This window comes from Lolium rigidum, chromosome 7 (genome assembly GCF_022539505.1).
Source record: "Lolium rigidum isolate FL_2022 chromosome 7, APGP_CSIRO_Lrig_0.1, whole genome shotgun sequence".
NCBI lineage: Eukaryota > Viridiplantae > Streptophyta > Magnoliopsida > Poales > Poaceae > Lolium > Lolium rigidum.
Window position 1 is genome coordinate 354,117,402 of NC_061514.1, and position 27,979 is coordinate 354,145,380.

Here is a 27,979-nt window from a genome sequence, read left to right on the forward strand (position 1 = left end):
TTGTACACCAATTAAGCTGGCTAGCATGCGCCTGGGATGGATGCATCCATTCACTGCCTCCCTAAGTACTACATTAATAGTAAGCTAGCAGCGTAGCAGCTTGATCAATCCATGGATCTAAAAAAGGGAGAGAGAAAAGAAGCAGCATCATTGATCCTACTTTGGAGCTGCTTATTTTCTAGTTACGATTAAAGCACGCATTTAGCACATAGGCGCCGATTATCACCAAGAAGATATATAACAAATGTACGGATTTTTTGGAACCTAGATGTGCCGTTTGAGAAATAAATGACCAATAGCGACATACTGACATGATGTTGCAAGGTATATAACAAATGAACAAAGCAAGAGGCATTGATCAAATTGATAAGAAAAAAGATGACATCGACAGAGAAACAACAATAAAAACTCCAAAAGCACATTTTTACTGCAAGAAACTCTATGCACTTAAGGTAGGATTCATAGAAATCAGGCTTTACTTGAATAGGTCCAGAATAAATTTATTAAGAACTGTAGCTTACAACTATCCAGCTATGGCATGGTTAAGATATAAATGCTAACAGCCAAGCCACAAATCATGGCACGGGAGCGGATCAAGATTGAAAAGGTTCTATAACTAGAAGAGGCAGATACTTTCTCACAGAAATCAACTCAATATCATGACCATTCTTTTATGTGAAGCAAAACAAATTTGCTTATATGGAGACCTATCCTTGTGAAGAAAAACATAGGGTTTTTATTTATGGAATATATCTCAATACTCTTCTAAAAATCATCGATAGCTAACTTTCACTGTGAGAGGGCGGCCATTAACCTGAACATTGGAACAACGAGCAGCCAGACTGCAGTTGCTGTAGCCGGACGTGAGGATAGCGGTAGAGCCCGGAAATGCAGCCAGCCAAAGCACCAGGACGCGCTTACCGAAGGTCCTGGCCGCCGGCGTCAGTATGGGTTCCCAGATACGCGACTTTCTGGCCAGCCACATCAGCTCCGCGTGGTCAAGCCGGTCACCATGCCACGCCGCCGCCACCATGGACGCCAAAGCTCGAGCCTTTTCTGGAAAAGTAATGGCAAAGCTTAACTTAGATAAATTGTAAGGCGGTAATATGCCATCAAAGACTGGTTAGAAAAGATAAGGCAATCAGGGCTACTTGTAAGGAGGTATATGAAATGCAATGAAACAACTTAACTTACATGATAAATTTTCTACAGGAATAAAGTAGTAGGACTTAACAAATACTCTAAAACAACAATGTTTGAGACCGAACAACCCAGTCTAGCAATAATGCAATCATGTGACATGTGAATTCAGAACTTAACACTAAGTGTCGTGTCAGCCATAAAACGGCGCAGGCCAAAGGAATGTGTTTGAAATGTCCAATAACACGGAGAAGAAAAAAGACTACTACTCCAGATCGATCCCAAGTATTTACATGAGGAAGATACTAATGCAGTATGAAATAGATTAACTAAACAGGCTGCTGTTTTTAGCCCGCAATATCTAATGGCCTCTTTTTTCGCAATGTTGTAAGAATTCTTAGATGATATTTTTCCCCTGTATAAAAGAAAGCACCCAGATTTTCACGGAACTCATGGAAATGATTTGTCGTACATCAAGTAAGCTAGCTAGCATGTGTCTGGGATGGACTTACCCATCCGCTGCATCTGTGAGTGCTACAGTACTAGTAACAATTAAGCTAGCATCCTAGCAGCTTGACCAATCCATGGATCAAAAAAGAGAGAAAAGAAGCAGCTCCAACGATCCTACCTTGTAGCTGCTTATTTTCCAGTTATGATTGAAGCACACATTTATAGTTCATATATGATTGAAGCACACATTTCATTTAGTTCAAAGGCGCCAATTTTCACGAAGAAGATGTACAGTTTCAAGTTCAGAGCTACCAAGCACTCGCTTTTCAGCATACAAATTCTAAAAATTCAGAAGTACCTTGTAGCTGAGGAGGGTGTATGAGAGGAAGCTGCTGCAGGCCATTTACTGGATAAGGTTGAGGATGATTGGATCCATGGAGCGGTAAAGACAGCCACATCGCACACAGGTGCACTGATAGGCTATGTGTATAGCCGTGAAAATATAACCAGAGAATTCATCAATACATGTCTACACATATCGACTTCAATGACCCACAAAGTGCAGCAAACATGTTAAATAGACCCGAAAGTAGCTGAAAGAGTAGATGGTTAATAAGACGAAAGGGTTCCATTCGAGCACTATACACGAGCCATCCAGTTACCAAGGCTGAAGCACACATGCAGTTGTGCCGATTTTCGCGGAGAAGATATACAATTAAATCCAAGTTCTGAGATACCAAACACTTGTTTTCAGAATACAGAGCTGCCGCTGCTCGAAGCCTAATTAACAGGGGCAGGAATAATCCCAAATCCATTAGAAAAATCATTCAACTGCTATGCTACCATGGAATTCGCAATGGGATTACGGACGAGCTAGAGTATCCTTCTCAGGGAGGGAGATAGAAAATTTCTTTGATTTGTCGGCAAACAGAGCTAGGGAACAGGGTTCAGGGTTCGTTACCAAGAAGAGGATCAGGCTGGGTAGGGATGGAACTCGACTCCACGCCAAGGATGGTCAAGTTTCGGGCCGGCCGGCCGCAGTGTCCGCCGGAGAGAGCCGCCCGTCGCTGGAGTTGCCGTGCTGCATCACCACCACCCGCCGCCGCCGCCGCGCCTCAGCCCTGTTCGTCGCCTCCAGTGGGGTGGTGCGTACGGAGGGGCGGAGGAGAGCGGCTCGTATCGTATGAGTGCTGGATGCGGATGCGGATGCGGATGCGGTGCAGGAGATTGAGATGGATGCGGGGGAGAGGAGAGGGCGGCGTAAATTGCGTTTCTTCGACTAATGTCGGCGTGCATTCTCATCTCATTGGCGTGCCAGTTGAATTCCATCTTCACCGCCGCACCGCTATTTTTGTTCACGGGGAAACGCAATGGACGGGGTCAGCTAATTGGAAGATATAAATTTCAGGGCCAGCATCACGTTAATTGGAACCGTGATTTTTGGTTTCTTCCTAACTGAGAGCTCGTCTGCTTGGTTTCTTCCTTTATTCGTCCTAAAATTAAGGAAGCATTGCTACTTTAATTGGTGAAGTTGTAGAGACGACCCGGTAATTATGCCGGTTGAAGAGATTTAGAGGGGTAAAATGGTCTAGCACGCACGATATTCAAGTTCTCCTTAATCTTCGCGTCTGAATATTTAGATCTACAAAAGCAAATACACACAATACCAAAGTATATTTCATGATTGTTCTAATAATATTGATTTGACAAATGTTGGACATTTGTTCATAGATGTAGCTAACATGCCTGACAGAAGTTTAACTCCCTCAGCTAGGTTGCGAAGCAAAACAGCTCATATGTTTTGGAGCATGACCACGCCAGATGGTAATTCATCAAGTCGTGTTCTAGCTAGCCATCTCCACATGGTAATTCCAATGCAGCTGCTCGCTCAAGAGTTAAGATCCACATCGCGTTCTTTTCCAATAGTCTCTGGGTCTCGAAGGACCTACAATCTTCATTCGTTGCAGCGGGAAACAATTAGAAAGAGAACCTTGAAAGAACAGAGAAAATATAGCCCGATCCTCACAAATTCTAAAAAAGGACCTCTGAAGAAAACACAAAATATAGTCGGTTCCTTATCCTTCTCCACTATCACCGCCGATGAGCCTCAAAGCAGTGGCCACTATACCTGGCCATGGGCAGCCCGGCCCGGCCCGAAATTCCTGGGCCAAGCCCGACCCGACCATGTCGATCTCTAGGCTAGGCCGGGCCTAATTTTTTGGTCCGATACTTATGCCATTTACTAAAGCAGGCCGACCAGAGGCCCAAGGCCCGATGGGCTTTCTCTATGATGGGCCGGGCTTGGGCCAACTTTTTCGGCCCGACGGTCGGGCCGGACCAGGCCTGGGCCAAGGTTTTTCGCGTCGGGCTTTGGTCGACCTTGCCCGAGAAATGCACAGGTATAGCAGCCACCAACCAAGCCACCGGGGGCAAAACATCTTTGGGACCTCGCCGACACGTAGCACCATGCTGAGATAGTACATCCTTCGCTGGAGGAAGAGAGACCACCAGAGAACACGACCAAGAATAGCAATGCCACACCATCGCCGTTGCTGATGATCTTCACCTATAAAAGCTTCGAGATAGACCCTGGAATATGCATATCTATCGCCCCCCCCTCCTTCGCTCGCCACAACGGTTGCCAAAAAAAACATCACCCTCCAAAGATGGGCACCTTCTTGAGCTTATTTAGAGGATGAGGAAGTGGCATCTCACCTCTCCCCTTCAACTCCAACTTGCGGAGCACCAGAGAGTAGCACAACACCACCAGGAGGCGCTTGCCTGCTTCTATAGTTTTCTCCTCAATGGCATAGCGCCAAACTCCACTGAGGGAAACAACAACGAAAGGAATCTACCACTACTATATACAAGAAGGTGCCGCCCCTCTTCCCTTCCCACTCCGGCCGACGAGGTTGCTAGAGGAGAGGGGGAGAGGGTCCGGAGGTGGCTAGGAGACTCTCAAGGGAGGAGAGGATAGAGACGAAAGAGGGGGCAATAGATCCACAACAACATATGAGCATTTTGTTCTCGTAGTAATAATGGGGATGAAGACCCCAACGACCTAGGAGCTAGCTCTTACATAGAAGAACGGTGCTAGCTAGCTACCCATCTGTTTCATGAGTCATAAAAAACATATTCACTTTCAAAAAATTGCCAAGATACCATTAGCATACGCAACAACAAGCAAACATCTATATTTTTAACCATATCAAATTATAACTTGAATCTGAATTCTCCTGCACACGACAATACATATTCAAATCATACTATGTATATTGGGGCAAATATATTAGACTTCCAAATCAAACATAACTCGCCTCAAAGATCACACACTCTATCTCTCTCGAGAATCATCCCCGAGATCACGATTCACCCTCGTAGCAGCAAATAAACCGATTTACATACACACATCAGCACGTTTGTTTCAGTCAAAGATGAATGAATTTGTATCTTGTAAACTCCATGGTCATGGCCGTTGTGCCTCCCTTGTTTGCCTTGCTTCAGGCGGGGTCGACGGTGTTTTATGGATTCATGTTTAGCAGCCTAGCAGAAACAAAGTGGTTCCGGTCTCGTTTGGCGCAATAGCCTACACGTCATGATGAAGGGTGGAAACCTCCCCCTCTTGCATTGGGCCTTGATATGGACATGTAAGCGCGGTCTAAATAGAAAAATCACATGCATGGAATCATCTATTTCAAAGAAAAGCTAGTGGATAGATGTCGATGGGACAACATGGTAGGGTTTCAACCATGTTGACAATGCTTCGGTACGGCAAACGAAGCAGCTTCACTGTTAGCGTGCTCTAGGTTCATGCATCGAATGCCATTTGTTCATGCTAGTGACGCTCCTCGATGTTCTTGTCCTCGGTGTTTACATATATACCACCCTCGATTCTTCCGCACCTTCAGATTTTCTTGCACTTCGACTTGGTGGGTCGTCTCGTTTTGTGCCTCTTTGGTCTATGCTTGATTGCGCATCGCGTTTCGACATCTTAGACTTGACGCCAATGCATGTGGCGCGGTGTCAACTTTGTATGTCATATTCCATCGTGAGGCCACAACCGCTTTCATCAAGGTGCTCACGCGTACTATGTAATTCGTGTTATCCACAAACTCGTTGCGCTTGATCAATGAACCTTCCCAAAAAATAACATCTTTGAATATATCCCTGTATTTCACAAAAAAAAAAGATAATATAACCCTATTATAAGTGGGATGCCGTGTAATCGCATGTGTTCTTGAGCTGATCACAGCAAAGCGAGAGACCAATTCTTAGCATCCAACGTTGAAAAGAGAACGTAATTATTGGGTTTGGAGTGGGCGCGAGACGAAAATTTGGAACCCGTACGTCACGCGCATCCGCGACAACAGATCAGACCCAAACCCCACCACATCCCCTCCCGTCTCACTTTCACTCCACTTCATCCCCTCCGTCGCCGGCCGGCAGATCCCGGCCGATTCCGGCGGCCCGCCGAGCCGCAGACAGCCGCCCCAGTACCCCTCCTCCTCCTCTACCGGCTCCATGGCGTGGAACCGCTAAATCTAAGCCCCAGCCCAAACCCTAGCCAGTCAAGATACCGGCCACCCACCCCCTCCGGCGCCGGCAACCCCAGCTCCTCCGGCGCCGCTCACCCCACCCCACTCTCCCCAGAAACCGTCCCCTCCTCCACTGCTCCGAAGATCACTCCCACTGCGGCCTCCCTCTCTCGCGCGACCCCCTCTGCCGGTCGTCGTCTTCCTCGCCGGCAAGTCACCTCCGCCGGCGCTGCATCTTCTCCCCCGCCCCCAGCTCGTTCTCTCCACCTTCCCTTCACACCTCCGCCCCCTACCCTGCAGCACCAGGTTGACCCGCCGGTGGTTGCCCTCGCCAGCCACCCTGCCTTCCCGCTCGCTGCCTCCAGGTCGCCCACGAGGCCGCCGGCGCCGGGTACTGCAACAACATCGACTCACGAGGCCGACGGTTGCCCTCGCCGTGGAGCTTCTGCTCCGCCGTCTGCACGACCTGCTGCCGCCGGCGTCCACACGGTGGAAAAGTCGGCGTCTTCCACGAGCTGCAGTGCCGGCCACCACATCGACTCGTTGTTGCTCCTCCCGGCCACCTCTAGGCGAGCACCATAATCCCCTCTCTCTTAAACATCTACAAGACAAGTAGATTAGTATTTTGCTGCTGAAGATGTAGAGGGAATCCAGCAGATGTTTTGGTGCTTTTAATTTTGCTATTCATGTTCTGCTCCTGCTGATTTGCTGTGTCTTCGACCTAGTGCTGTATGTTCGATACTTGAGATGTACTGTAACTCTTGAACGTTTGAGATTGTTAATCTGCTGATTGGCCTGACACGTAATCAACTTGTAGAATTATATTACATTGGATAGTCGCTGATTAGAACATGGAACTTTGTTGGTTTTATCTGGCACCGGATTGTAATGCTTAGGATTATTTGTAGCTTTGGATTTATTTCTTTTTGCATGTAAGCCTGTTGTGTTTGTGAAATATGTTGACTGGATGCTAAAGTTTGAACTCATGGATATTCATTGGATGCCCAATCTTGATCAACTAGGCCTACTACCTACTGATGCCTGGTTTGTTGTTGTGCAGGCGATGGATGAGCAGCCTACAGTTCTATCGTCAACCTGGTAGCCCGATGTGATGCTGGAGCGGTACATGGAGCAGCGGCTGTGCGGGACCTCCACATGCTGGATCCCAAGGCGTGCAGGGGGTGGACTGCTCGCCCTCAAGGCCCACCGGGGCGACCTCGATGTCTCCATTCAAAAGCTTGTCGACATCGCCACCCAAAGGTCCAATTTTTTTTTTTTAAAGGCACTCACTTGGTAATGGAGAATAATTAGTATTCATATTCTTGGCTGAAGCATGCAAGATCATATGTTAACTGTGCATTTTTCTGCTCTGTTTGCACTCATTTGACCTTTATTTACATGTAGCCTGGCTGGTGCATAAGTGTGCTCTAACATAGTACTGTCAATTTATGCATTGTAGTAGAGGTTTTTTTTCTCTCTTCTGCCAAATTGGCATTGGATAGAGCTCTGTTTACATGAATTCGTTGCTCCACATAGGTAGTTTAACATGTTGAAACATCTAGGTAGCCTGTAGATGCTGCCGTGTCATGTGGGTCTCATTTGGAATTTACTTTTGCAAAATTTGCTTTCTGAGCTAACATTTTTTTTTCCTTGTCAAGGATGTCAAGGATATCAAGGAGGACAGCGAGCTGAAACCTGCACAGGCTGATGAATCGCTCTGTTGGAAGGAAAGAAGGTGCCACCATCATGAGCTGGCTATTCAATAACACATGCATTCATTCATGTGTTGTGTGTAATGTCAAGTGATGGATTGCGTTGCTGGTTTGCATCAACATTTTTTGGTGTTGTTGATTTGGGTGATGTGGGAAGTCTTGTTGACGTCTGTGCGTGGTGTTATGCTCTAGTATTGTCTGATTTGAAGTAGTATATATTTGCTGTGCAGGTTTGAATGTCCAAAAAAGGGGCAAGTTCATGCCGGAATTTTTAGAAATCACTAGTATGTGTTTGTTATAAAGACTCAAAATCTCATTACCGTCCAGTAGATAGTGGTGTCTTTTTTGACTTTGGATAGTAGTAGTGATCAACTTTATGAATTCATTGAATAGTACTTGGCAGGTTTGTCGTCATGATGGTAAGCTTTGATCGGCAATGCTTTTCCAGTTTGCCATCCATGTAGGTGCGTTCTGAATATTAATGTTGTAGGCGCTGTCAAATCCATTGTAGGTAGTATTGTTGCATTTTTATGATTGATAGTGATCAGTGTATGTCTTGTGATAGTGAACTTTTTATTATGTATAGTAGCTTAGTTATTCATCCTTCCATTATTATCTGTAATATGCGAACTTGTTGTGCTATTTGAGGTTGGACAAGACTATGCAGTGTGGCTGCTGCTTGGCTGGCGGTGGCGGTGTGTACCTTGGTGGCGGAGAAACCTGAGGTGATTTGCCGGTCTTCCCCTTTAGTTCTTAAGCTTGTGGGAAAAATTGAAAATTTATTATTTTGACCAGTGTTAGGCCAATTTGCTATGTATGGTGTGCATATATTTTTAAATGGTTTTCGTGTGGTAAATAGCTTGAGCTGGACATGAATCTAGGTGCTGTACCTGGAAGCCAGCGTGAATGTAGGAAGCTTTGGTCCATTATTTATTATTATTGCCTTGACCTGTGCACCTTTTTAGCTCAGATTATGATAGCTTGCAGAAGCGTCCCTTGCCTCTGGGGCAGCAGATGTTGATTCATTTGTGCCTGTGCTCTCGGCGAACTTTGGCGTATGTAATATAGCTAGCGAGATGAATTTGTGTGCAACAGATGATGTGGCATCGTTAGTATTAGACGTGTCGATAATGACGTCAAGTTAATCGATCGATCAGCTCGCGTGTGATTTATGTAGTACGTATTTGATTTCTTTTGGAGAGGAAAAAAAGAAGCTTGTTGGAGGGACATAAGAAGGGAAAAAAATTAAAACAGGCCTCTAGGTAGATAGATTGGTTCGAAATATAAGAAGAGTTTTGCAGGGAGTCAGGCAGTGAGGTTGAATCGGTTGGTAAAGAGAGGCGTAGCCGGTGAAGAGAAAGAAAAAAGGAAAGAAAGTAGCAGGTGTTTGATCAAATTGTTTCGGTTGCCGAGATGAGAATGAGTAATGAATTTGAACCTTTAATCATTGAGCGTCATCATATACTATTCCGTAGGCTATTTAGTTTTTTTTCGGATTGAAACTTTTGCGCGAGGAAAAAAGAAGATTGGATAGAAGATGGAACGAAACGGTTTGGTTATTTCGCTCCGCGCGAGAGAAGAGGAAATTAAAAGGAAATAGGATTCCTAGCCCTTGGTTTCCCGAAAAACACGGATGAATTAAAAGTTGGAATTAAATCCTTGGAATCGATGCTGGCCGAAATCGAAGAGAATCCGGAGTGAATAATTGATGACAATTAAAGTTGGCATGGAGTAGGTGGGTGGGTCCTAATTAATGGTGGCGTGTCAGCGAACGAACGTGTGCGCGCGACGGGAAATAGAAATAGGAATCCTCCGGAAAAACACGGACGTCCAAGCCAGCCAGGCAGGATGGGCCCTCCCGCTGCGCCGTGCGACCCTGGTGGTGTGGAGTCGAAAAGAGGGAATTCAGGATTCAGGAGGGACGCCGGCCGAATCCACGACTCACGACTCTGCGACCCTGCCCAAGTGTTATCCCCTCCGACGAATGCCAAGCGATGACGCCGCCACGGTCCTTGTCCATTTCGAGCCTGCTTCGCTGGGCCGTGCGCGTGCAATTTTCTACTGGGCCAGGAAGACGTATCTGTGGCCTCCAGCAATGTAGGTTCCCATCTTAGTGCCGGCCGCCGGCGCAGATACGTCGGAGCGGACGCGCCGCGCCGCGCCGTTTCTGTTGCCTACTATGCGTCTCCATGCCACACTGCTGCCGTCACGTGACGTGAAGAAAGAAACGAATTTCACGCTGCAATGACGCGATCATACTTTCTGTTTTCATAGTCTGATTTCGTCGAAGCTTCCACACTTTCCTCATACTCCGTACTACATAATTCAACCGGAGCTGCCGCATATCCAGAAATTCGTGATCGACCTAGTCCCCGGCCTCATCTCCCAGCCTAGGATCACAATCCGGTCTCCCTTTCTTTGACTCATCACCTCGCAAGATCCATCCTTCTCGCGTCTTGCCTTGAATTGCATTGCTGCAGAACTCATGGAGTGCGCCGACATCCTGATCGCCGCGGGGCGCCGCTCCGTGTCGCCGTCCTGGCAGCCGGCGAGGCAATGGCGCAAGGCTCTCAACGTCATCCGGACGTGCCACAGGCTCGCTCGACTCGGCATTCTCTCCGCCGGCGGCGTCCTCCCACGGAGCACCTCCTACGTCGCCATCAAGATCCAGCACGACGGCGACTCCGATGCTGACGCCGACACGTGCGGTGCGGGATTCTCTGTCACCGCTGACGACGACTCCTTCAAGGCCCTGGTCAAGGAGAAGCGCGACCACTGCTTCCGCCGCCTCGGCGGGAGCGCCGGCATTGCCGCCGCGCTGGCGTCCGACGGAGCGCGGCATCCGCGGAGACGACGGCGACGTGCGCCGCCGCAGGGAGGCGTTCGGCCGGAACACGTATCCGAAGCCCAGGCCCAAGAGCTTCTTCAGCCACGTCTGGGACGCGCTCAGCGACGTCTTCCTCATCGTGCTCCTCGTCTGCGCCGTCGTCTCCCTCGGCTTCGGCATTAAGGAGCACGGCCTCAAGGACGGCTGGTACGACGGCGTCAGCATCTTCCTCGCGGTGTTCCTCGTCGCCGCGGTCTCCGCCGTTAGCAACCACAGCCAGGCCAAGCGGTTCGAGAAGCTGGCCAGCGAGTCCGACAACATCGCCGTCACCGTCGTCCGCGCCGCCCGGAGGCGAGGAGGTCTCCATATTCGAAATCGTCGTCGGGGATGTTGTCATACTCAAGATTGGCGATTCCGTGCCGGCGGACGGGGTATTCCTTGAAGGGCATGGCCTGCATGTGGACGAGTCCAGCATGACCGGCGAGCCCCATCCGATTGAGATCGACGCCGAGAAGAGCCCCTTCCTCACCGCCGGCGTTAAGATCATCGCCGGCTACGGCCGGATGCTCGTTACCGCCGTCGGCATCGACACCTTGTGGGGCGAGATGATGAGCAGCATCACCAAGGAGACCACCGAGCCGACGCCGCTCCAGGAGCGCCTCGAGGGCCTCACCTCGAGCATCGGCAAGATCGGTGTCGCCGTTGCGGTGCTCGTCTTCACCGTGCTCACCGCGCGCCACTTCACAGGCAGCACAAAGGACGACCAGGGGAAGCCGCTCTTCGACAACGGTCATGTCACCTTCGACGCCGTCTTCAGCGCGCTCGTGGCTATATTCCAGCAGGCCGTAACCATCATCGTCGTCGCCATCCCAGAGGGCCTCCCGCTCGCGGTCACGCTCACGCTCGCATTCTCCATGAAGAGGATGGTGAAGGAGAACGCGCTGGTACGCCGCCTGTCAGCGTGCGAGACCATGGGTTCCGTCACGGCCATCTGCACTGACAAGACTGGAACGCTCACTCTAAACCAGATGAAGGTGACCGAGTTCTGGGTCGGCACGGAGCAGCCTAGAGCCACCACGGCGATCGCAGGGAGCGTTATGAGCTTGCTCTGCCAGGGAGCTGGGATCAACACCACCGGAAGCGTGTACAAGCCGGACAACGTGTCGCCGCCGGAAATATCGGGCAGCCCTACAGAGAAGGCGCTGCTATCCTGGGCCGTGGTGGACCTTGGCATGGACGCCGACGCGTTGAAGAGGAGCTGCAAAGTGGTGCATGTTGAGGCGTTCAACTCTGACAAGAAGCGCAGTGGCGTGATGATTAGGGACAACGCCACCGGCTCGGTGATCGCGCACTGGAAAGGCGCCGCCGAGATGGTCCTGGAGAACTGCTCAATGTACGTGGACACGGACGGAGCGGCGCGCGAGCTCGGCATCGAGCAGAGGAAAAACCTCGAGAAGGTCATCAACGACATGGCGGTCGGCAGCCTCCGGTGTATTGCATTCGCCTACAAGCAAGTCAACAGCGAGCAAACAAAGATTGACGACGAGGGGCTGACATTGCTGGGCTTCGTCGGCTTGAAAGATCCGTGCCGGCCAGAGGTCAAAGCGGCAATTGAAGCTTGCACGAAGGCAGGCGTCGCTGTCAAGATGGTGACCGGAGACAACATCCTAACAGCGCGCGCGATCGCCAAAGAGTGCGGCATCATATCCAGCAACGACCCCAACGGCATCGTCATCGAGGGGCACGAGTTCCGCGCCATGTCGCCGGAGCAGCAGCTCGAGGTCGCGGACAACATCCGCGTCATGGCTCGGTCCCTGCCGCTGGACAAGCTGGTGCTGGTGCAGCGGCTGAAGCAGAAGGGCCACGTGGTTGCCGTGACTGGCGACGGCACCAACGACGCGCCGGCACTCAAGGAGGCTGATGTTGGGTTGTCCATGGGCGTCCAGGGCACCGAAGTGGCCAAGGAGAGCTCCGACATTATCATCCTCAACGACAACTTCGACACGGTGGTGACGGCCACACGGTGGGGACGATGCGTCTACAACAACATCCAGAAGTTCATCCAGTTCCAGCTCACCGTCAACGTCGCCGCGCTGGTCATCAACTTCGTGTCGGCGATCACCACGGGCAAGATGCCACTGACCACCGTGCAGCTCCTGTGGGTGAACCTGATCATGGACACGATGGGCGCGCTGGCGCTGGCCACAGACACGCCCACCAAGACGCTCATGGACCGTCCACCCATCGGCCGCACCGCGCCGCTCATCAGCAACGCAATGTGGCGCAACCTCATGGCGCAGGCGGCATTCCAGATCGCCGTGCTGCTGGCGCTCCAGTACCGAGGCCGGGACGTCTTCGGCACCGACGACAAGGCCAACGGCACCATGATCTTCAACGCCTTCGTCCTCTGCCAGGTGTTCAACGAGTTCAACGCGCGGGAGATCGAGAAGAAGAACGTCTTCGCCGGGGTGCTCAAGAACAGGATGTTCCTAGTCATCATCGCCGTCACGCTCGTCCTGCAGGTGGTCATGGTGGAGGTGCTCACCAGGTTCGCCGGCACCAAGAGGCTGGGATTGGGGCAGTGGGGCGTCTGCCTCGCCATCGCCGCCGTGTCGTGGCCCATCGGCTGGGCCGTCAAGTTAATCCCCGTGCCGGACCGGACTCTCCATCAGATCTTGACACGCCGGAAATCGTCATAACTGATCCATAGTACTGCATTGTTTCATAGTATTTCGCATACATTAGGGTCCGATTCTTTCATACTGTACATTGTTTTAGACATCATCCGTCGAATCTTATGTAATTAGTAAAAATATACCGTCTTTTGTTCAGAGTATTTCCTAGATCCTTCATTTAGAGCTAGCCGACTTCAGTTCTGCAAGAACTATTGTTACAGTAATTAACGGAATAAATCCCTGATAGAAACATGATAACTTGGCTATGGCTAAGCACATACGGAGTATGTACGTATTTCTTAACTTGGCTACCGTGTTTCCATCATGCAGATATCCATGTGGAGAAGAATGTGAACAGCAACGCATCTGATATATTATTTCAGGCATGATCCATGCGTAGGAATAACAAACTTGATCGGGGGAACAAGCTTCAGGACACCTGAATGTCAGCTTGAATGTGCCTAATACGATGACAATTCTGGCTGTCAGTTGTAAGATAGCGTCCGTTCTAGATGGTCCACATGTTCAGTAATTTTCAGGTCCGCAGCTCTGAAACTACGCCTAGACAATATCTTCGAAATGTCCTATGTAGAGTACAACTTTACTATTCCCTCCGTTTCATAATGTAAACCGTTTTGTCAAACCCATTTTGGTGAAATGGTTTACATTATGAAACAGAGTGATATCTGAGTGTGTTTTGATTCCGCTTGTTGCCTCTGAAAATGCATATGTTTTTCGTTGTTTCAATCCTTGCCAGTGGGGATAGTATTTCCCGCTAAAGGGCGCCAAATATTTGTATTCTCCATGTCAATCCTTAACGGTGGACCCACGGGGATAGTATTTCCTGCCAAAGAAAAGTCGCAAATATTTTCTTATCCCTAACACCAATGCCTGGAGGTGCATCAATGGGATATGATTTTCCGCCACACATAGCACCAAATAGTTATATTCCTAGCATTTGATAAGTAACCGGGATATATTGCAACTGACATGGATGATTTCGATGCCCTGACTAGATAAAACTGGACTACCACTATGTGGTGACCCGGCATAACATTGCATGGTGTAGTGCACAAATGGCTGACGTAACACCAATGAAACACCGTTCACTAGTTTTAAATCTCTCAGACTGGTACAACAAAAGCATTGCGGTTCCAAGGCATGCCTATAGAATTACAACTCTGATTCTTTATGAAAGATCAACACAGTCTCCTAATTACAATGAGAAAAAACCATGGTTTTAAATAGCGCGCAATTTCGCCGGTTTTAGCGCGCAATAGCGGATTTGGATCCTCCACGCTACATTTGACAGAAAATGATCGCTACAGTGCTAAACACGAAATAACACGCTAAATCATGCTAAATCGCGCTAAAACGCATAACACATAGCGGCGCTATATACGTACGGAAAAACCTAGCCTAAATCCCAGTTTAGCAGTTTCTAGTGTGACATCGGCGTCCGTTGCTTCCTCCCACAGGGTGCCGTGTCGGCTACTTCCTCCGGCTCGAATGTCGGAGACGCCGCAGGCAAATCACACACCAGGTTAGAGCTGACTAGAACCTCCTCCTCCTGATTTGTAGATGCATAGATGTATTGAACTATTGATCTGTAGATGACTAGATTGGTAGTGATCAAGCTATCCTCCGATTTGTAGATGAAGCCATGCATTCTTCTTTTCGATTCTCAATTAGTGATTTCACATGTGTTGTTGCCTCCTTGTCTTTTAAATCATAATGTTAGTATATCTTAAAATATGTTGTCTTTAATTTGGTCAGGGAATCTACTTTGAACGATGTTGGATAAGATTTTAATTGCCAAAATCCTTAACATTTGCATGTCTTTTTGCAAAACGCTATTTTATATATAGCGCGATATAACGCGCTATAACGTGCATAGCGTTTGGAGAAGGTTCTCGCTAAATGAAATAGCGCGCTATTTAAAACCTTGGAAAAAACTGCAAATAAAGCTTTATAAGAACAAGCCGTAGACTATACTTATCACTATCTCTACCTCTAAAATTACTTTGCTTGCTAATGAAACTATCACTGAATCCAAGCTATTTAGGTTATAGGATTAGGAAATTGGCTCACTCCTACTCATAGTCTAAGTTTCCACCATGACTGATGTAGAAGTTGACTCCATTGACTTCACTAGTTGAGTTATGCCTCTTGTAGTAGTTGACTCCTCCATGTTCGAGTTCCACAGTGGATTCTCCTTCCGTGACTCACAATCTAAGAAGGGGGTTCAAGAGGGAACGGGTGAGTACGGGCATACTCAACAAGTTCAATATTTAGGAATATGTGTTTCATGCACTAACTATATCCATTGACCAGAAAGTATTAGGCCAATGCTGGTTTTCGTTATCATTTCTTTAAAATGTTTATTTTATTCTGAAAAGATATGTTCGTTAGCCTTCACACGGTGTCTAGAACTTCATGGAGTTCATTTACTGCCGCGTTTGCGGTTCCTTCCCAGAACAGGGAGTGACAAGTCACAATTTAATACACTAGGCATAGGTGGTTACTTTACCCGTAAGAGATTCTTATCCTTGTTGCACAATCGGTGCACATTATTCCCGTCCATACTTCCTTCGTATGGGGCCAATATAAGGTCCAAGCCAATCATTGCCCTTCTCCTCGACCCCGCATACCCACCCTTTCGTAGTTCCGACCTCGGACCCTTTCCGGTCTCCTTTTGGTAGTTCCGACCTCGGTAATATACCCACGATGGTTTCCTACCCTCTAGTAGTTCCGAGCTCGGTAGCCCTTGACGATCTCCTGCAATCCATCATAGACCACCAGTATTGTAGGGACATAAAGGACCCCCACCCTCATATTGATCCCAGTAAGATGCCAATAACTACAGTACAACACATCCGTTGGTATGCGAAGGGAAGAAGATCTAGCTGACTTCTCCGTCCCGCTCCAGATCCTATGGTTAACATGAGTTCTACATCGCAAAAATCACTAGAAAACATTTGTTGTTAGTCCAGTGTGGATATAAACCCAGTTGCAATAAAACCTCCACCATCAACTCAAACCATGGTTCCATCGCTCACCACGTAAGCATATTCTTAATTCTAAAAGTAATACTTTGCTTTGAATGCAGGAACGTTACGATAAGTAATTTGCAAGTATTTTTAAAAAATCAAATGGCATGAGCAAGCACTGAACTTCCATGCCTTGACTGCAAGATTATGCAGGCAGAAACTTCGAGATGTGATGACTCCGAATTCTAAAATAGCATAATCGCTCGGTAAGAACAATGTTTAAAGAATTGGCAAAGGTGATATATACACAAGATATGATAGGACTGCATTGTTTCATAGTACTAGTATCACTAGTCAGAACATGATATCACTGTACACAAACATGCTTCCACAACAACACTGGAGAGTATGGCACAAAGGAGACTGATACACAATTTCATGGCTGAGAGGCTGATATATGCACAACTTGACAGGTGCAATTTGGAAAATAAAACTTAGTAGTGTTTCCTCAGGAAGTTCATGAGCCAAGATACTCGGTCCTCCTCTTGCATACCCATATATGCCGAGCCCTGGTCCTGGCTGTCCAGTAAATGAGACAAGGCAACCAACAGAGCTTCCTCTGTGAAGCCAGCCATGTTCATCACTGCACTATACAGAGGATCTGGACGCACCTCATCATCAATCGTACTATGAGGAATGGAAGCTGCTAAATTGTCGATGTTATCTGTCATGTTAATTGGTTTCTTACCTTTGTTGTCTACCCTTGATCCACTTGCAGCAAGTTCGTGTGCCTTAACTGTGCATGTTGAGAAGACCTGAACGGCAAAAACAGTATAATCAGAACAGCGCATGCATATCTGTCCATGCTATCTCACAATAAACAACCAGGGTCTGTAAACGACCAAACTTGTTTCTTCATAGATGAATAATTGCTGCATATGTAACATACTTCACTCAGTAATCTAGACACATCAGGCATCAAATAGGCAAGAAAAAAAAATACATGCCTGATTGTTTTTTCAAAATGGGCGCATCGATTTTTTTTTTCCGAAATAGGCAGGAAATATACGCGTGATTCATGACTTGTCATCATGTTTCAAACATACTCATGCCATCTGTATATTTACATATAAAGGAACAGTAGGGCACGCACCTTCTTTCTTATGTGGGCAAGCTTCACCTTGTTCTCCTCTAATTCACACCACTGCTCTAATGTAGGGCATTCATAAATGTCTAGACATTCAAGCTTATCCAGTTGTTGTATGCTGTCCGGAAAACACCTGATCCCCTTGCAGTATTCGATCAGAAATTTCTTGAGAGATGTAAGTTCTCCTAACCACTGTGGTAGTGATGTCATGCTTCCGCACCCAGACAGCTTTAGATACTGTAGAGATGTCAGTTCACCCAACCATGCTGGCAGTTCTGCATGGTTGAGGGTTAATGAATGGAGGGAGGAGATGCATTGGATAATCTCAGGTGAGGCAGTCAGATCACTGCAATGGCTGATACTCAAACTACGGAGGGCAGGGAGACGGTGAAGCAACCTCCACTGATGCAAGGGCACCTTACTCTCCGCAACAGTAATATCAGTTACTGGAGAAGAGGAGGAAGCGCCACCCTGTGACGAGCTCTCCCGCCATGATGATAGCAGAACATCACAATCTTCTATGCACAAAGACATAGCTTTAGGGAGACATGGTTTTATCCTCAACTTTGCACAGTGCTTTATGGTCAACTTCTCAAGCTTCGGGAACAAGTGCTCATTTGCTCCTCCCTCGCTGCTGGTATAAGCCGTGTTCCACTCCTCCAAACCATCCATATGGAGTAGACTCAGCAGTTTTAACTTTGGAAGTTGACCGAGTGCTGGTAGGTTGTTGCAGTTAGGAAAAGCACGCAAATATATCTCCAAAAGATTAGGGAGATGATTACTAATACACATAAGCCAATCAGGAACGCCGACACTTCTGTAACCAATTATATTCAATTCCTGGACACTGCTTGATGGCACTAGTTTTTCCAACACCTCCTTGTCATCCACAAACCTACTAGCAGCTGAGGTCCATTGAAATGTCAGCTCTTTAATATTTTGTTTGTCTATCAATTTTATGCTCTGTGCCTCTACGCTGGACTTCACATTTTCAAGCTTATCTATCGTAAGCTCATTAGGATTTGTAGGCTGAAGCAGAACGATATTGCTGCTACATTTATCACTAGATGCATGCACCATAAAGTGCGGCAGAGAGGCAACATTTAACTGAGAGAGCAAAGATCTATCCAGTGTAGCACGGCTCACACCAATAAGAACTTTCAGACTAACCATATTCACCATACTACCGGGAAGCTTCTTTAGGTTGACACAGTCTAAGAGGTCCAACGTATGAAGCTTTCTGAGGTTGCCCATACTTTCTGGTATACTCACATAACTTCCAGACAAAACCAAATGCTCTAGATTGGAAAGGATACTGATAGAGTCAAATAAACCGTGAATAATTTGGCCTTCTAATGGATCCATGATCTCTATGCATCCTGATAGGTTTAAATACCTAAGTTTGATGAGTTTGCCAATGACCTCTGGCAGCCCCCTGATACGTTTCGCTTCTATATAAAAGCTACATGATAAATTCAAATATTGAAGTTTGGTAAAGCCACCAAAAGCTTCTGATATAGACATGCTGCAATTTGATAAATCCAGATGCACCAACTGCTTGAGCTCTGTGAAAGATAGTGGGAGTTCATTTATTCCGTGGCAACCTGATAAGTCGAGATGCATCAGACCTCTCATATCACCAATTGACTCTGGCAATGCTGAGATAGACCAAGAGCCTCTGAGGCTGAGGTAATTTAACTCTGTGAGCTCAGTGATACAATTTGGAATCTTATCATAGATCCGTGGAGCATGAAGAAACCTCAACTGCTTCAGTTGACCAATAGAGTCAGGTAACTTCTGAATAAAGCATTTACTTAAATCCAAGACACGGAGGCGGAGGCACGTAGGTAGTGAGAATGCATCATCGCAAAGTTCTAAACTGCAACAGTTCAGAAAATGGAGCGCCCTTAAGTTTGCAGGACAAGTCACGGCCAACTGCATTGGCTTCGTACAATCTGTGAGCAGTGCATAGCGGCATTTGTTTCCCCCAGATTTATCCTTAACATTAACTTGGTCGGCCAAGATTGCTCTTGCGAGATCATGTACTAGGTCATGCATCGTGACAAATGCATCTTTGTCCTGCTGTCCATTAGTCTGCCAAAAAAAAAAATCACGGTGTTAGATTTCTAATTTAATTATTTTATGGTAATATATTTATCAATAGAAGTACTTTTTTATAATTATTACTCATCCAATGTTTATGCAAAATTGTTATGTCATCCTCTATTCGTGCAGATATTTATAGCCTCTTAATTGTAATTATTCTCTTGTAAAAACTATTTTCCGCATTTCAGTTTGGATGCACAGTTTTTTCGTGCTTATAAAATTTTATATGGCAGCTCTTTAATAAGTCTTTGCTCCGCAGACGCGCATCTTACCTAAATATTTTTTTGAACAATGTTTTTATTTTGACATGGAATTATACAACGATGTATATAGGTGAGCTTAATGTTTCTTGTAGTCGTAACATATTTGATTCAATATATGTTATCCCTTCTTACAAAAAAAAAACACGCATAGTTTTCAGAAGTAACATCAATAATATTTAGAGGTGAAAACTGTAATCTTTTAAAGAAATTAAATAGACATGTCAAGTTAAATTTATCTTTTTTCTTGTTTCACTTATGTTAGATGAATGTGCTCTGTGTGTTCATGGTAACAGATGTAAATAGAGTAATTATTTGACAGTATAATGTGCATCGTATGTTTGATTTTTTTTCGTATTTGGCGGGAGTGAATGGAAATCAGAAATCCATGTGCCGGACCATTAATTTATTTTTTCTCTTTTCACTTTACGGTTGCCATATATTTGTGTTTGGTTGATGTATGTTTATTTTTCTGGAAATAAGCACTGCAATAATGCATCAAGATGGTACAAAATATACATGCCTCTGCAACAATGACATCAAGAGCCAACAATTTGTTACAAAAAAAGGTAAACGAGAAACAACATGACTAATAATTGACGAGCATCAAGCAATTAACATGAGTGGTCAGCTTTATTCCCCACCTTTGACAACGTACACAAATGTGAGGTTGTTCCTCAAAAACAACTCCTTCAGGATAAGAACAACGCAACATTGTCATTGTTGTATCAACTATTAAAGGAAAATCATGGGTTTCTTCCTGTAGAATAGGTTTGAGTGAACTCCAAACATGCCTTCAAGGCTTCAACTAGGAACTACATGTAATGCAAGCATTGCTAGGGCGAAACAGTGAAGGCCAGACCTGGTCTGGATCTCTAAAAATGGTGCTAAAAAATCACCACATAAGAATTTTCATGTGGTCGTCTGGTACTACTCACAAAGAACAACTTAGCAAAAAGAAATTGAAATGGTAGAAGAAAATGTTTTTTTATCAAGATGAATCAATACAACATATTTTTATAGAGTGCTCGTTAGCGAAAGTGGTATGATGTATAGTGCATATGTCTTTAAGTATTATCCCCCAATGAATATTACAAATCTCTTTGTCGGTTGGCTAGCGGGAGTGGTTAAAAAAGATAGAGTGCAGATTCAAGTCAGGGTGTGCACTCTACTTTGGGCTATTTGGAATATTACGAATCTCTTTGGCATTTGGTTAGCAGGAGTTGTTAAAAAAGATAGAGTGCAGATTCAAGTAGGGGTGTGCGCTCTACTTTTGGTTATTTGGAATATGAGAACTGATTATATCTTCAATAGGTAAGAGCACATATGGATCCAGTGCGATCAGAAGCAGCAGATGGAGATTTGTTTGGTGAAAAAAAGAAAGTCCCAAGATGAATAGTTGCATGCAATTGTAGTTTTGGGATGGCTCGGCAAGTGCAGATGGAGCTGTGCAGCAAATAAGTAAAGAAAAACAGCTGTATGATTTGGACTTAAGTGAGTTGTTTGCCCATAGGTTATTTAGACTTAAGTCAGTTGTTTGCACGGAAGTATTTTTCAGTCGGTCGGTTTGCTCAGCTTGCTCAAATGACATGGAGCTAGCCAAGAGAATTACAAAGGCAGTGGTGATATTACTTTGGGATGGCGACGTGCGTATATGGCTCGTGAGGTCTGGAGTACATCGTGGAAGAACATATACCAAAAGGCGTCAAGTGTGTGCCACGGTGTTCGGATGATATGACGCGAGGTGGAGCATGGTTGCAACATGGATACAGAAGACGGTGAAGATCGGCGAAAACAACGTAGGAGCGTGAGGGCTGATGGTGTTCGAATTCTGTGGCGTGGAAACACGTGGCGCATGCCTGAGGGATGCGTGCTTCGAGACGCAATGGCGCGGAGTTGATTCAAGACGGTGTACACACGGGAACTTGAATTCAGGGCGCAGGGTGAACTGATCATCTACCATGGAGTCATGTTGAAGGTGGAGTTGGAGTCTAGCGGAAGACTCCACTCGGAAGATGGAGGGGCTACGGCGTAAGCTAGTAGAGAGTCGAAGTCTAGTCAGCGGGAAGAGAGAGGCACGCTGTTCGGACTGGAGCTTAGGGTTCAAGAGATACGTGAGACTCGGCATCGATCGGGTATGACTGATCGATCTGAAGTGGGGCCTGAGGTGGTGTGGGTTCGCGAACCAGTTGATCTTGACCAAGATTTCGGATGCTCAACGCGGTGATAGCGGCGAGGCATCCGGTAAACACGGGACATAGCGACAGACCATGCCACAGTGGGTTGACATGTGTGCAGGGGTGCTGAAGCAGTGTTGATGAGTACCAGGTTCAAGTTGGTGACTGGATCTATCGGTATTGACGTCATGTGATGGGCAAGAGTCGGCCATGGAGAATCTGAGAAACTGTTTTGGAAAGACTGGATTGTCAAAGGCTTAGAGAGCACATGGCCGTACTTTTTGTGATGTTCAGTGCACATGGCAAAGTGCAGGTTACATGATGCAGAAGGAGGCGGAGTGTTGTAGCTTGGCACAAGTCGAAAATTATCCGAAAGGATGAGACAACTGTAAATTTTAACTCAAGGTGACTCAAGGGCAATGGTGAAATTTCTTCAAGTTATATAACTTTGAGGCAGATCAGTGATCGGTGTGTGACAGTGTTGCAGGTGAATACACGTGGAGTCAGGGAGTAGCACTGAAGCTCATGGAAGCCAACTCAAGTTTGGAGTACGTGGAGGTTTGGCGCTTAGATGAACTCACGATGGTGGAGAATATTTGCCAAGGTGGAGTTTGTTAAGTTTGTGTCAAATATTATGTACGAGTTGGGTTTCGGTTGGACTTTGAGTTGTAATAGGTGTGGATAGGTTACGTGTAGTGTTTTAGTTGAACTCTAGTAGGTTGGGCCTCCCATATAATGTGAGGGGCACCATATGTTATCACCTATGACGACCTGATAGTGGCAGGAGCGCAATGGGAGCCGGCGGCTTGTGCCGGCGCCCAATGCGGCCAAGTGCTACGGTATCATTAGGGAGGAGTGCTTGTAGTCATGCCCCGCAGATGTAGGCGTTCGCCGAACTACGTTACCAAATCTTGGTGTCATCATCGTGTTGTGACCGCTTTCCCTCGGTAGATCGATTGGGCACCTACGACGGTAACAACTTCCATATCTCGAAAAAAGGATTTGCCACTGTGTTGTATTAGTGTATGAGCACTAGAAAAATTGCATAATTTTATCTGTAAGAAGTAGACAAATTTTGTTAGAGTAACAATGTGTGTATAATTTGTTGCTTTTATACAGTTCACAAGTTGTGATTATTTTGTCGCCTCATACATTTGAGGAATATAAACACTTCTGATTTTTCGAAAAGAAAATTGCGAAATGTGCCAAAAAAATTGTAACACAACCAAGTGCTCTATAATTTTTTTGCTTCGAGAGTCACAATGAAAGCACACACTATGTGATCTGGAATATATAAGGTTGAAAGGAATAGTATGATTATCTAGCAACTCACCGAAGATGTCTTTGAATATTGAAGGAAGGACATTCCCAAAAGTTGTGTAACATATTTCTCACAAAGCTGCATAGAATCAAATATCTTAGATGGCTCAGTGAATCCAAGAGCTATCCATTGGTGAATTAGATCATACTTCCTTATATTGTGACCTTTTGGAAAGACTGCACAATAGGAAAAACACAACTTCAACCATTCAGGCATGTGGGTATAGCTCAACAGCAAGGACGAAAGCACTTCATGGTTTGTGGATGATGGGTCCTCTGAACTTGATACATCCCAAATACAATTGTCCCTCACTGACTCCCATTCATCAGATGTCTTGCCGTTCAATGTATATCCAAGTGATTGGGCAGCTAAAGCTACACCTCCACATTTGGTTGCAATCTCCCTTCCTATATTCTTCAATTGTTTCTTGTCGACTCGGTCTTTAAAGGAAGTTTTTTGTTTCATAATTTTCCAGCAAATTTTATCGGAAAAAGTCTCTAGCTTGTATGGATCAACAGTATGACTTTCAAAGCTTATGTGGCTCATCTTGCATACTCAATCATAATTATCATTGATAACTTTCAAAGCTTCATTCATTCAGATAAAACTTGTACTAAACAAGGAAGAATAAAAGACATGATGAAGCAAATCACAATATAATAGTTTGATCACAACAACTAAAATGCTTGCTTGAGATGGAGAGAAATAGGTTTACTGAGACTAAACATAAAGTAAAAGACAGGCCCTTCGCAGAGGGAAGCAGGGATTAAATCATGTGCTAGAGCTTTTTTAGTTTTGAAAGCATATAAAGAGAATAAAAGTAAAGTTTTGAGAGGTGTTTGTTGTTGTCAACGAATGGTAGCGGGCACTCTAACCCCCTTGCCAAACAGACCTCCAAAGAGCGGCTCCCATGAAGGACGTTATCTCTACCAGCAAGGTAGATCATCCCTCTTCTCTTTTGTTTACACATGTACTTTAGTTTATTTAAGGATGACACTCCCCCAACCTTTGCTTACACAAGCCATGGCTAACCGAATCCTCGGGTGCCTTCCAACAATCTCATACCATGGAGGAGTGTCTATTGCAAAATTAAGTTGCTTATTGATGAATCAGAGCAAAACATGTGAAGAGAATTATTAATGAAAGTTGATTAATTGGGGCTGGGAACCCCGTTGCCAGCTCTTTTTGCAAAATTATAGGATAAGTGGATGAAGCCACTAGTCCATTAGTGGAGGCTGCCTAACTATAGAATTACAACTCTGATTCTTTATGAAAGATCAACACGGTCTCCTAATTACAATGAGGCACAAACTACAAATAAAGCTTCATAAGAACAGCTCGTAGACTATACTTATCACTATCTCTACCTCTAAATTACTTGGCTTGCTAATGAAACTATCACTGAGTTCTAGCTATTTAGGTTATAGGATTAGGAAATTGGTTCCCTCCTACTCCAAGTATAAGTTTCTACCATGACTGATGTAGAAGTTGACTTCATTGACTTCACTAGTTGAGTTATGCCTCTTGTAATAGTTGACTCCTCCATGTTCGATTTTCACAGTGGATTCTTGATACGGGCTGAGCCCGTGTGGGTTGCCCGATGTCACGAATTGTCCCGGGGAGTGTGATTGCGGAGGGGATTCGCGGGGAGGTGGATGAACACGAAGAACACGATACAAACATACGCACACAAATCGGTTATCCTCGTTGGCCCGAACCACCAACTCGATAGAAGTGCAAGACAAAGACCAAACGGTAGAATCTCTTGCAAAAGATCGACAAATCCAAATAGAAGTCCAAAGAGCAAAAGATCAATTGAGAATAGAGTTGCAAAGCAAGAGCTTCTCAATAGATAGAATTATTAAACTGGAAAAGATCCGGATAAGGAGGGATACAATAAATGGATCATCTAAGGGCGTGTTCGGAAGCTCTCCAGCTTCCAGCTTCTCCAAAACTCACCGCGGAGCAGCGCCGAACGTCCTAACTCCGCGAAGCTAGATTCGTGAAGCTGGCCCAATTTGCTATACAAAATGCGGAGCACCACTTTGGCGATTTCGTGGCGCAGCAAAGAACGGAGCAGCTCAAAATTACAATAACATGCCACCACCGAGTGAAGAAAACGCTTCAATCTCGTTCTAGTTCCCTGCTTCCGTCCTCCTCGCTCGGTCAAACTCTAGTCCTTCTAGTTTGTCCATGGCAGCCCACACATCTCCCGACCTCGAGCGGCGTTCTACACCCCCGCCTTCAGCGCTCCCTTCCGTCGCCGGCGTCCCCGACCGCTCCGAGTGCCGCTCCGCATCTGCCGCCGGGAGGGCCTTTTCCCGTCGCAACCCCGACATGCTCGGATGCGATTCGGCGGCGCCAAATATTTGGCTTGATTGTGTTTTGATTCCGCTTGTTGCCTCTGAAAATGCATATGTTTTCCGTCGTTTCAATCCTTGCGGGATAGTATTTCCCGCTAAAGGGCGCCAAATATTTGTATCCTCCATGTCAATCCTTAACGGTGGACCCACAGGGATAGTATTTCCTGCCAAAGAAACGTCCCAAATATTTTCTTATCCCTAACACCAAAGCCTGAAGGTGCATCAGTGGGATATGGTTTTCCGCCACACAAATAGCACCAAATAGTTATATTCCTAACATTTCATAAGTAACAGGGATATATTGCAACCGACATGGATATGTCTCCTGGACCTGACGGCGGATGTGGTGGTACGTACTCTATGCCCTCGTCCTAGTACATGGATCAACTCATGCAAGAAAACGTCTAGAAATAGACCGTAGGTACATGGTTACCTGCTGCGGTATGGATCCGGAGAAGAGATGGCTCGCCAAAGGGCCGGTCGGACGGCGATCAGATGAATGATGAGTTCCCCCGACGCACCCGATCAATCTGGTGGACAATAACACAGTAGAGAGTCAATCATCCGGCAGCTATGTAACAAAAGTACTTGAGCGAGGAAGAAGAGAAACACCATGAAAAGACCAAACCATTCATACCTACGCCGAGTATAGCACCCTCTCCTCTCCTCTCCGAGCAAGAGTCAAAGTCTAAGTCACACGCGACGCACGCGTATGCTCCACTCCTCCTGATATTTGTAGAGTTAACTGGTAACTTTTTTAGGGAGGGAGAGGTGATACGGCGGGAAGAAGTTGAGGGGCGAAAAAACGTTTCTTCCTTGCCTTTGTCACCTGTTCGCGCTTGATGGATGGAGGGCAGAGAAGATTGTGCCATAGATCGCTAAGGATGGATTAAGGGCTGAGATGATTGTGCCATGGATCGGTAAGGATGGATGGAGGGCTTGGATTATCGTGTCATGGATGGCTGATGGCAAGTAATTAGGGTCGAAATTTATGGGTGGTAGTCACGGCAAATAAATGATCCGCCAATTTTGAATGCACGCATATCAAGCTCTATTTCGCATTCCGAGTAGTTCTAGAAATTGGGGGCAGGATTTATGGGCGCTAGTTATTAAGGAAACAAAAGATCTTAATTTCCTTTATTGACTGCATCAACGAGCGTTGGTACTCAATCTAAAATGGCTCACGTCATCTCTGCGATTGGTTCTTGAAGGAGAAGTGTATCAGGCTCTATTTTCCATTCCAAGTACTAGTAATTGTGCGTGGGATTTATGGGTGCGAGTTACGAACGACAAATCTTAATTTTCTTTCCTGACTGCATCAACAGCCGCTAGTAATTTGAGTCACACCTCACGCGTTGCATGGCTAAAGGCTTCAACTTATAAAGGCATATTGCAGGGAAGAGAGGAAGTAATGTTGGAAACTTCAGCTGGAGAGAAGATGATCGGAATAGATGGACAGTGGGGATACACAATCATGCGAATCGGTGATATATATGGACATAGTAATTATGGGGTGTAATTCAAGGGAACTCCTAGTCAGTCAATCCCGGTAATAAAGGTTCCTCGAGTTAGAGCGGCTTCCTAGGACATCTCAGACGGTTAATTAGCGTAGACAATGAACGTACTATATACACGCTAGTACTACCTACAATACAACTAAAAATGGGAAACATTACATATTTCTAGGACACAAGCTTCACACACCCATGTTTGTTTCCAACGCTAATTTAATGTGCGCGGCTGGGTGGAATATTTTTCATGCAGTGTTCTTTTCAACGATGAATTTTATCCTGGGCTGAAAGTTGAATTAACAGAGAAGTTTAAATTGGATTCAATCGAATTATATATTATTTCCATCAGCTAGAGAATTAAAGGTTTGACCACACAAAAAAAGCATTATCATATAATATTTACCCCATATACATGAGAGTCCCAGCTGCTACATGAGAGCTAGCTTGGAGATGGCTAGTCACATGTAAATCACGTATATATCTGCCAGCTCAAAACCAAGTCCAATCCTAAGCCAGATCCAGGAAGGGTAGCTAGCAACTTAGCAAGCCTAGGAACTCAGCAACATTCAAAAATATAATACATGGAAATTTTGTGGGAGCATTCTAGATTTTTTTAAACGAATTTGATCTCACATTTACACCACCGTATATTTTCTGCGCACAGCATATCTCTTACTAGGAAACTAGCTTAGCTTAATTCAAAACTACTCCATAAGAACACCAAGACGAAGCGCAGTGGGATGGCTCTGATGTGGACATGGTGGA

The 27,979-nt window shown here is 45.9% G+C and overlaps 2 protein-coding genes and 1 long non-coding RNA gene across 3 annotated transcripts; 2 read left to right on the forward strand and 1 right to left on the reverse strand.

Annotated features, from left to right (window-relative positions):
* Positions 1–7,189: 7,189 nt before the first annotated feature.
* Positions 7,190–8,733, forward strand: LOC124677504. Its single transcript, XR_006994077.1, has 3 exons — positions 7,190–7,385; positions 7,793–7,860; positions 8,486–8,733. It is a non-coding gene; the product is annotated as an uncharacterized LOC124677504 (long non-coding RNA).
* Positions 8,734–11,122: 2,389 nt separating this feature from the next.
* On the forward strand, positions 11,123–13,363 carry LOC124669540 (calcium-transporting ATPase 7, plasma membrane-type-like). The gene has a single exon (XM_047206144.1). It carries the CDS (start codon positions 11,138–11,140, stop codon positions 13,361–13,363), a length of 2,226 nt encoding a protein of 741 aa, XP_047062100.1. The 5' UTR covers positions 11,123–11,137.
* Positions 13,364–16,823: 3,460 nt separating this feature from the next.
* On the reverse strand, positions 16,824–23,886 carry LOC124673629 (putative disease resistance protein RGA3). Its single transcript, XM_047209674.1, has 5 exons — positions 23,653–23,886; positions 23,353–23,418; positions 17,483–19,570; positions 17,078–17,144; positions 16,824–16,990 (listed from the first exon to the last, which is right to left on the reverse strand). The coding sequence occupies exons 1-5, from the start codon at positions 23,884–23,886 to the stop codon at positions 16,824–16,826; spliced, it is 2,622 nt and encodes an 873-aa protein (XP_047065630.1).
* Between the last annotated feature and the right edge of the window lie 4,093 nt (positions 23,887–27,979).

Coding starts and splice junctions, on each gene's coding strand:
- LOC124673629 (XM_047209674.1), bottom strand. CDS start 23,886: ATGAGCCACATAAGCTTTGAAAGTCATACTGTTGATCCATACAAGCTA. Junction 19,571..23,352: donor AATATTCAAAGACATCTTCG/GTGAGTTGCTAG, acceptor TTTTTTTGGCAG/ACTAATGGACAGCAGGACAA. Junction 17,145..17,482: donor TTGCCCACATAAGAAAGAAG/GTGCGTGCCCTA, acceptor TTTGCCGTTCAG/GTCTTCTCAACATGCACAGT.
- LOC124669540 (XM_047206144.1), top strand. CDS start 11,138: ATGACCGGCGAGCCCCATCCGATTGAGATCGACGCCGAGAAGAGCCCC.